The sequence below is a fragment of the Nicotiana tomentosiformis genome, chromosome 10, assembly GCF_000390325.3.
Source record: "Nicotiana tomentosiformis chromosome 10, ASM39032v3, whole genome shotgun sequence".
Classification (NCBI taxonomy): domain Eukaryota; kingdom Viridiplantae; phylum Streptophyta; class Magnoliopsida; order Solanales; family Solanaceae; genus Nicotiana; species Nicotiana tomentosiformis.
In genome coordinates this window covers 35,380,799-35,390,814 of record NC_090821.1, presented here as the reverse complement: position 1 = coordinate 35,390,814, position 10,016 = coordinate 35,380,799, and the positions used below count along the sequence as shown (strand labels likewise).

Genomic DNA, 10,016 nt, shown 5'->3' with positions numbered 1-10,016 from the left:
GATGCCATTCCTTTGACCTTGAAATCTGTTCTGCGTCTAAGGGATGAAGATGAAGAAAGAAAAGAAAACGATGGGTCAGCGCTGGCGGCCCGAATGAAGAAAACCACCGATGTCCCATCCACAGCTGGATCGATGATGCTCCACGAGGCTCCGCCTCGAACTGAGGGTATATCGGAGAAAGATTTGGGTAGAGTCCCCGAATTATCGGAGATCGAAGACGCAGCTCATCGGACCCAACGGGCAGGGGATATGATCTAAGGGGCCCTCGAATCCCTTCGAACCGAAGAGAATGCTCCAGGTGATTCATTTGGGGCAGCAGCAGTCGAAGATTCGCCTCCTTTTCCCGTTTTTTCCGCTGGGGTGATTCGGGAAGCCCAAGCTCCGGGGGCCCTCGATCTAGACAAGCCTCACAATGGAGAGGATCCCTTTCGTGAACTGTTTACCGGTATCAAGGACGTTGCCAGTACTGATGATGAATCAGACCTTTTTCACGGGGTGCGGCAGACTTTAAATCAGGTAGGCTTTTAAATTTGTTTTCCCGGTACTACCTTTATGTTTTACTTTTTGTTAACTTCATTTCTTGTTTCTTTGTAGGCAGCGACAGTTCATCGAGAAGCATGTTCTCTGTCCCAAAACGAGTTGCGTCGATACGAAGTCGACCTTCAACGGGTTACTGATGAGAGGAACTCCCTAAGACTTCTCTTAGGGCAGAGGGACGAGGAAATAAAAGACCTCCGAGCTGAATTGGCCAAGGCTTACCAAGATCAGACCGATTTGTTTGAGCAGGTAATGATACTTTTGAAAGCCTATGGTCTTGATACTGGAATGATGGCTAACATTTCGGTCCCACAACTGCAGCAAAAAATTGAGATAATAGGGAAGCTTCGTGAGGAGGTTGACGTAATAAAAATAGAGTCTTTACGGTGGAAAGTAGGTATGGATCGCTTTGCTGCAGAAAAAGAAACTGCTCGAGCCCAGTTATCATCGGCCGAAACCCAACTTCAGAAAATGAAGGAAAAAGGCTCGGTTCATGCAAGAAGAATAGAGGAGATTGAGGCTCGGTTGGCCTCTGTACTTGCCAAGGCCGAAACTGATGCCGAAAAGGAAAAGGCCGATGCAGATGCACTCGTGGCCGTCTATCGGGCCGATGCTGAAGTTATGCAGGTCCAAGCAAGAGAGGCATCTGAGTCCGCCGATATTCGAGCACATCGGGTAGCCGAACTAGCTAAGTGCCGATCCCGAAGGGAAACCCTAGAGGAGATCCATGCTGGTGGTTTCGAACTCGCTGAAGAAATAAAAAGGGCCAAAGAGCTCAAAGCCGATGCTGAAGCTTTGGTTTCCAATGGCGATGATGATGACAATGATGATGATGATGATGGGAGCAAGAGCGGATCCGAGAACGGGGGGAGTCTGATAAAGAAGAGACCGCTCCCGATGATCAAGAAATTTAGTCCTTAGTTTTTACGTTGTAATCAACCATGTAGATAATTTTGTATATTGATAATTCTGCCGACCTGATTCTGTTTCGTGAAGACTTTTATTTACACCTTTATGAATGTTTTCACAAGGATCTAAATAACTTTAGTCAAATTTGGATTTCGTAGTCTCTATGATGTGGCCTTTAGGCTTACTAGCTGAGTCAATGATTCGAACTCGAAGAAATATAGCCCGTAGGCATAATGGTTGAGTGAGTGCTTGCTCGAACTCAAAATGAAAGTAGCCCGTAGGCTTATTAGGAGAGTGAATGATTCGAACTCGAAGTAATAAGCCCATAGGCGTAATGGTTGAGTGAGTGCTTGGTCGAACTCGAAATGAAAGTAGCCCGTAGGCTTATTAGTCGAGTGAATGATTCAAACTCGAAGTAGTATAGCCCGTAGGCGTAATGGTTGAGTGAGTCCTTGCTCTAACTCGAAATGAAAGTAGCCCGTAGGATTATTAGTCGAGTGAATGATTCGAACTCGAAGTAATAAGTGCGTAGGCGTAATGGTTGAGTGAGTGCTTGCTCGAACTCGAAATGAAAGTAGCCCGTAGGCTTATTAGTCGAGTGAATGATTCGAACTCAAAATAATGTAGCCCGTAGGCATGATGGTTGAGTGAGTGCTTGCTCGAACTCAAAATAAAAGTAGCATGTAGGCTTATTAGTTAAGTGAATGATTCAAACTCGAAATAATGTAGCCCGTAGGCGTGATGATCGAGTGAGTTTAGCTCGCACTCGAAATGAAAGTATCTCTTAGGCTTAGTAGTTGAGTGAAATGATTCGAACCCGAAATAAAAGTAGCCTGTAGGTTTAGTCGTCGAGTGGATGATCCGAACTTGAAGAAATATAGCCCGTAGGCGTAATGGTTGAGTGAGTGCTTGCTCGAACTCGAAATGAAAGTAGCCCGTAGGCTTATTAGTCGAGTGAATGATTCGAATTTGAAGTAATGTAGCCCGTAGGCGTGATGTTCGAGTGAGTTTTGTTGGCACTCGAAATGAAAGTAGCCCGTAGGCTTAGTGGTCGAATTTATCTCAATTTTATTTGCGTAATAAATCTCTAAATAGAGGAATTTTCCTTGGATATGAGATGTCGGTAAAGAGGAGAACTTTCTTCGTAAGTCACTACACATGTGTTCATGTTTCGTGCCTGGGTTCGGGCCAATCTACATGAGCATGGTTCGTTTCGACCATTTGGCTCTTACAATTTTTCCTATTGGAACCCTATTGTTGTGAAATAACTTTCTTGCATCTGAACTCGATGTATTTGAGGGCCTAATGCCCCCCCCAGTATTCGAGGTCGATTGTAAAGAGGCCTCGGATATTGTTGTAAGTGCAGCACGATCAATGGTTGCCTCATTAAAATCCTTGCCGAAAAACCCATTTGGGATAAAATCGGTCTAAGGGAAAAAGAGTGCAACGCGTGCTTTCAAGCGAAAGATCCATCTTAGCTCTTGTTCGGACTTCTGCAGGGGTCAGTTTTGAAATGTAGATGAATATGGAAGGGTCATACCTTAGCAGTAGTATCGTTTTAGATGTGATACATTCCAGCTGCTTGATAGCTGTTTGCCGTTTAATATGTCGAGCCTGTACGATCCCTTTCCGACATTTATCTTTCGATTCATTGCTTTTGGGCGGCCAATTAGACGAGAGCTGCTTCTCGTCTTTCATCCAATAATTCAAGGCTGGTATTCATAGCCTTGTTATTTGATTCTTCCGTCATGAATCAAAATCTGATACTAGGTTCACCGACTTTGACTGGTATCAATGCTTCAGACCCATATAACAAGGAGAATGGGGTTGCCCCCGTACTGGATTTTGACGTTATCCGATATGCCCAAAGAACTTCGGGCAGGATTTCTCTCCATTTCCCTTTAGCGTCGTTCAACCTCTTCTTCAGGTTTTGAAGAATAGTTTTGTTCGTTGATTCGGCCTATCCGTTCCCACTGGGGTGGTATCGTGTTGAGAGTATCCTTCTTATTTTGTGATCTTCGAAGAATTTTGTTACTTTGCTGCCAACGAATTGATTCCCATTGTCACATACTATTTCGGTGGGTATCCCGAATCAGCATACGACATGATCCCAAATAAAGTCTATAACTTCTTTCTCTCTTATTTTCTCGAACGCCTGTGCTTCAACCCATTTAAAAAAATAGTCAGTCATAAATAAAATAAATTTGGCTTTACCTGGGGTCGATGGCAGAGGGCCGACGATATCCATTCCCCATTTCATGAATGGCCATGAGGATAGGATTGAGTGAAGTTGCTCTCCGGGTTGATGGATCATTGGCGCAAACCTTTGACATTTGTCACATTTACGAACAAATTCCTTCGCATCTTTGCCCATTTCGATCAAATAATATCCTGCTCTAATTATTTTTCGAACTAATGTATCGGCACCGGAGTGATTCCCGCAAGTGCCCTCGTGCACTTCCCGTAGGATGTAATCGGTATCTCCCGGACCCAAGCATACTGCCAACGGTCCATCGAATGTCCTTCGATATAGCGTCCCGTCCGAAGCCAACGTGAATCGAGTAGCTTTAGTCCGTAGGGCCCTAGAATCTTTAGGGTCCGATGGGAGCTTTACGCTCTTTAAGTATTCAATATACTTGTTTCTCCAATCCCAGGTTAAGCTTGTAGAATTTATCTCGACGTGACCTTCTTCGATTACCGATATCGAAAGTTAAATAACAATCCCCGAGCTCAAGTCATCTACTTCGACCGACGATCCCAAATTCGCAAGCGCATCGGCCTCATTATTCTGTTCTCGTGGAATATGCCGTAAAGTCCATTGTTTGAAATGGTGCAAAGTGACAAGCAGTTTGTCTAAATACCTTTGCATTCTACCTTCTCGAACTTCGAAGGTTTTGTTTACTTGACTCACCACCAGCAAAGAGTCACAATTGGCTTTAATGACTTCTGCTCCCAAGTTTCTAGCTAGCTCGAGACCTGTAATCATGGCTTCATACTCGGCCTCGTTGTTAGTCAACCTGATAGTTTTAATAGATTGCCTAATAGTGTTACCCGTGGGTGGTTTCAAAACTATGCCTAGCCCGGACCCCTTCACGTTCAAAGCCCCGTCCGTAAAAAGGATCCATACCCCCGATGATGTACCTGATTTTAACAGGAGTTCTTTTTCGACTTCGGGTACGAGGGTTGGCGTGAAATCGGCCACGGAGTCTGCTAAAATTTGAGACTTGATGGCCGTACGGGGTTGATATTCGATATCGTATCCACTGAGTTCGACGGCCCATTTGGCCAATCGACTTGATAGTTCGGGCTTGTGCAAAATATTACAAAGTGGGTAGGTGGTTAATACGCATATGGGGTGACATTGAAAGTACGGTCTTAACTTTCTAGAGGCGCTTATCAATGCAAGTGCCAATTTTTCTAGGTGCGGATACCTAGTTTCCGCTTCTCCTAAGGTCCGACTTATATAATAAACGGGAAATTGCGTACCTTGCTCTTCTCGAACTAGGACACTGCTTACGGCGACTTCCGATACTGCCAAGTAAAAGCAAAGTTTTTCGTATGTTTTTGGAGTGTGAAGTAGTGGTGGGCTCGATAGATATCGTTTTAGTTCCTCTAATGCTTGTTGGCATTCCGGTGTCCAAGCGAAATCGTTCTTCTTTTTGAGTAGAGAGAAAAATTTGTGACTTCAATCTAATGATCTTGAAATGAATCGGCCTAAGGCTGCAATCCGTCCCGTTAGCCTTTGTACAACTTTCACGCTGTCCACGATGGCGATGTCTTTGATGGCCTTGATTTTGTCGGGGTTAATCTCGATTTCCTGATTTGACACCATGAAGCCAAGGAACTTGCCCGAACCGACCCCAAAAGCATATTTTTCGGGGTTGAGCTCCATGTTGTATTTCCTCAAAATCTCGAACGTTTCCTGCAAATGGGCCAAATGGTCCTCTGCGCGCAGGGACTTAACTAGCATGTCATCAATATAAACTTCCATTGATTTACCTATTTGTTCTTCGAACATTTTATTTACTAGGCGTTGGTAAGTAGCCCCTGTATTTTTTAGCCCGAAGGGCATCACATTATAACAATATGTTCCATATTTGGTGACAAATGAAGTCTTTTCTTGGTTCTCCGGGTTCATATGGATTTGATTATACCCGGAATAGGCATCGAGAAAAGTGAGGATCTCGTGGCCGGCCGTGCCATCGATCATGCGATTGATGTTGGGCAGCGAAAAGGAATCTTTGGGGCATGCTTTGTTCAAATCCTTATAGTCCACACACATTCTAAGTTTGTTCCCTTTTTTAGGCACTACAACCACATTGGCTAACCATTCAGGATATTTCACCTCCCGAATGGACCCTATCTTGAGAAGTTTGGTTACCTCGTCCTTTATGAATGCATGCTTTTCCTCGGACTGGGGTCTTCTTTTTTGTTTCACCGGTCTGAACCTAGGGTCCAAGCTTAGCCGATGCGTCTTTATGTCCGGTGGGATCCCTGTTATATCTAAATGGGACCAGGCAAAACAATCAATGTTATCGATAAGAAATCGAACAAGTTTCTTCCTAAGTTCGGGGCTCAACCCCGTTCCCCGATATAACTTTCGTTCGGGCCAGTGCTCGATTAGTATGACTTGCTCCAGTTCCTTAATTGTTGATTTGGTGGCGTCGGAATCATCGGGGATCACAAAGGATCGAGGGATCCTCTGATCATCAGCTTCTTCGATCTTCTGATTATCTGGCTGGGTCGAAGCCGACATCTGTGATTGCTATTTGGTGTTCCGTTCTCCTTCTGAGCCCGATCCCTTTTATCGGTGAAGGCGAGGATATTGATTTTGCTTCCTCGGCGGTGAACATTTCCTTTGCGGCCGGTTGTTCTCCGTGCACCGTTTTGACACCTCTCGATGTTGGGAATTTGAGGACCTGGTGTAGGGTCGAAGGTACAGCTCTCATGTTGTGGATCCATGGCCTTCCGAAAAGGGCATTGTATCTCATATCGCCTTCGATCACGTGAAACTTTATTTCATGGATGGTTCCGACCACGTTTATTGGTAGGATTATCTAGCCTTTGGTGGTTTCACATGCCATATTGAATCCATTTAGAACCAGAGTTGCGGGTACGATCTGGTCCTGCAGGCCAAGCTGTTCTACGACCTTCAATCTGATGATGTTGGCCGAGCTACCTGGATCGATTAACACATGCTTAATTTTAGTTTTATTCATGAGTACGGATATTACCAGTGCATCATTATGAGGTTGGATGACTCCTTCTGCATCTTCATCATCGAAGGACAAAGTCCCTATGGGTGCGTAATCTTGAGTCCGAGATCGCTTTTCCCTCACAATCGATGTTTTAGTGCGTTAAAGCACCGTCCCTGAGGGGTATCGACGCCGTCGATGATCATGTAAATGACGTGCTGCGGTTCTTCTTGCTCGTTTTGCTTGTCGAAATCCCTTTTTTAAAAATGGTTCTTTGCTCTATCACTCAGAAATTCCCGAAGGTGCCCTTTGTTAAATAAGCAGGCTACTTCCTCTCTTAGTTGCCTGCAATCTTCCGAATATCATGGCCATAGGTGCCATGATATTCGAACATTTGATTGGGATTCCTTTGGGCAGGATCGGTTTGCATGGGTCGAGGCCATTTAGTGTCTTTGATGCGTCCGATAGCCGACACGATGGCGGATGCACCAATGCTGAAGTTATATTCTGATAATCGAGGTGCTTCTATAGGATCGGCATATTTATCAAAGTCGCTCTTGCTCATAAGTCCCCGAGAATTTTGCCATCGATAAATCCTTCGATTGTTCCGAACTGTATTGCGTGCTGAACCGTTGTTCATCCGATCTGCGACGTACGGTTGATATCGGTCTCTGTTCGACCTTTGTTCTCTATCGATCTCCCTTTGGTTTTTAGTAGCTGTCATGTTCTGATGCACGGGTCCATACGGAGCTCCCAACTGATCATCCTCGACCTTAATTTTCGATTGATATCGGTTGTGTATATCTGCCCAAGTTATTGCTGGATACTCGATCAAATTTTGTTTCAGCCGATGTGATGCTGTCGAACTTAGCTCGTTCAGCCCTTGGGTGAAAGCTTGTACGGCTCAATCGTCTGTGACCGGTGGTAATTCCATGCGTTCTATTTGAAATCGGGATACGAATTTCCTCAGCATTTCATTACCCCTTTGCTTTACTTTGAAGAGGTCTGACTTCCTTGTTGCAACCTTCATGGCACCAGCATGTGCCTTTACGAACGAAAATGCTAACATAGCAAAAAAAATCAATGGAATTTGGTGGTAAATTGTGATACCAGATCATTGCTCCCTTCGAGAGGGTCTCCCTTAACTTTTTCAACAACACGGATTCGATCTCATCGTTCTTCAAATCGTTATCTTTGATGGAACATGTGTAAGAGATGACATGTTCGTTAGGATCGGTCGTACCGTTATATTTGGGAATTTCGGGCATACGAAATTTTTTGGGGATTGGTTTCGGGGCCGCACTCGAGGGAAAAGGCTTTTGTATGAATTTTTTCGAATCAAGCCCTTTTATCATTGGTGGAGCCCCCGGGATTTGATCGACCTTGGCATTTTATGTTTTTACTCTCTTGTCGTTGGCTTCGACTCATTTTGTGAGTTCCTCGAGCAATTTAGTAATTTCGGGAGTGGTCCCCTATTCTTGCTCGTTTGATTTCACTATGGCAGGCTCTGTTCTGGGGGTGATTTCTCGAAGCGGATTGGAATCCAGCCTACTTTGTATATGAGTTTGGCTCTGTAACTGAGCTATCGCTACTTGTTAGGCTTGTAGCATCTCGAAGATCATACGGAAGCTGGCCCCGATTTCCCCCACGTTATGGGTGTCTCGGGCTACGGATCGAGTACCGCCCTGAATGCTTCTTTCCGGTTCGGAACGCTGATTCGCCTCCAGAGCTATTTGTGAATTGACATCTAATGGTACTTCGGCTCGAATTTCGGGTACTTCAATTCGAGCCTCAGTGCCATCGTCAAGTGGCCTTCCGGCCCCGGGTGCCAAGTTGTTAGTTTCATCTTGAAGGCCGGCTTCGTGGTCGATAGGTAAAGCCATTGCTGATTTGAAGTTGTAAGCTGGTGTGTACTGTAGATTTATACCAAACAATCACTGTTATCCTTAGCCCCACGGTGGACGCCAAATTATTTACCTGAAAAATTAAATAACGTTAAATTTATGTATGGTTCTAAGAATACGTAATATCCTTTGATACAAAGATAACAATACAAGTATTTTGACTATGAGAATGAGAATGATGAACAGAAAGAATGAATAAGATGAAGTAAAACAAGTACAAGGAGATATCTTTGTATATGAGAAAAGATCTTTTCTGTTCCAATCTATTCCGTGTCCCATAGCTTACAAGGATCCCCCATTTTATAATAGAGGGTTTTTACTTTATCTATAACAAAACAATAAAATAAAATATATATAGTGGAGGACCCATGATGATTTGTCTCTTCCTCGATTCTCGTCAAGATTCTCTCTCCTGGTGCGGTTGTAACGGCTCTTGTCCGTGAGTTCGATACTGGCCCGGACTCGTCACTGGGTCGGCCCTTCGGTCTTGTCTTGAGTTCGACCTTCAGGACGGGCATGGTGCATTTTCGACCTCGAAGTAATGCCTTGCGGATTGATTTGCTCACGGGCTCGATAAGATTATCGAGCCGACTTCTCGAGCAGCCTTCGGATTCGAGGCTCGTTTGTACCGTCTTCGGAGCTTACTCCCAGAATCCTACTCCGATTTCTTACCACTCAATCTCGATCGAACGTAGGAAAGCCGAAATCTATTTTAACCGCATACAATTTTCATCCCCTTTACTGATTTCCTTTGCATTTATTTCAATTCACCACCACTTTTAAATCACATTTAGTTGAAACATAAATCAACGACTTCCTTTCTCTTCGACCTTCCTTCCTTTTTGAAAGAACTGTTTTGTTTCCTTTTCTTTCTTTACACACGTAAAATATCTTTGGCTATGACTAATTGATTATGTAGTTTCTTTTTGGTTGTGGCATCTTGTGTATTTGTTATTCCTGTCATTTTTTCTCTTTCTCGCTTATTTTCTTCTAATTCTTTTCCTTTTTTCTTTTTGCTGAATACATTTATTAATCCATGTTTTCTATTGCAGGATAAGATATTCAAAGTCACCAAATCACTTGGAAGATAACTGTGTTCATTGGAAGAATAAACGCTCTTAGCCAATCATCATGGTATCTTCCCACTTCCTGTCTCATTTGTCTTGGGTAAAAGACCATTAAATGTTTTATCTTAATTTTGGGAAAATTTACTGTAATATGGATTATTAGCTGCCACTAACTTCTTTTTTATTTGTGGGTTTTATATGGAATAAGGTGATGAATTTTCCTAAATATTGAATTTTGTTAGAAAATTTGGATTTAAGAACGGGAGATGTCAGGTGATTTGGACGAAATGTCAGTAAATACGGAGTAAGACAATTTGAAAAAAGGGGAAAAGCAATTGATGAAATTAAAAAAAGCTAAAATGTAGGGAATCGAAATTGCATCCATCACGTATGGCTGTCTTTTT

General features: G+C 43.6%; 1 protein-coding gene across 1 annotated transcript; it reads left to right on the top strand.

The window, feature by feature from the left end:
- Positions 1-412: 412 nt before the first annotated feature.
- On the top strand, positions 413-1,458 carry LOC138900000 (KNR4/SMI1 homolog). Its single transcript, XM_070186700.1, has 2 exons — positions 413-445; positions 595-1,458. The coding sequence occupies exons 1-2, from the start codon at positions 413-415 to the stop codon at positions 1,456-1,458; spliced, it is 897 nt and encodes a 298-aa protein (XP_070042801.1).
- Positions 1,459-10,016: the final 8,558 nt, after the last annotated feature.

Coding starts and splice junctions, on each gene's coding strand:
- LOC138900000 (XM_070186700.1), top strand. CDS start 413: ATGGAGAGGATCCCTTTCGTGAACTGTTTACCG. Junction 446..594: donor CTTTCGTGAACTGTTTACCG/GTATCAAGGACG, acceptor GTTTCTTTGTAG/GCAGCGACAGTTCATCGAGA.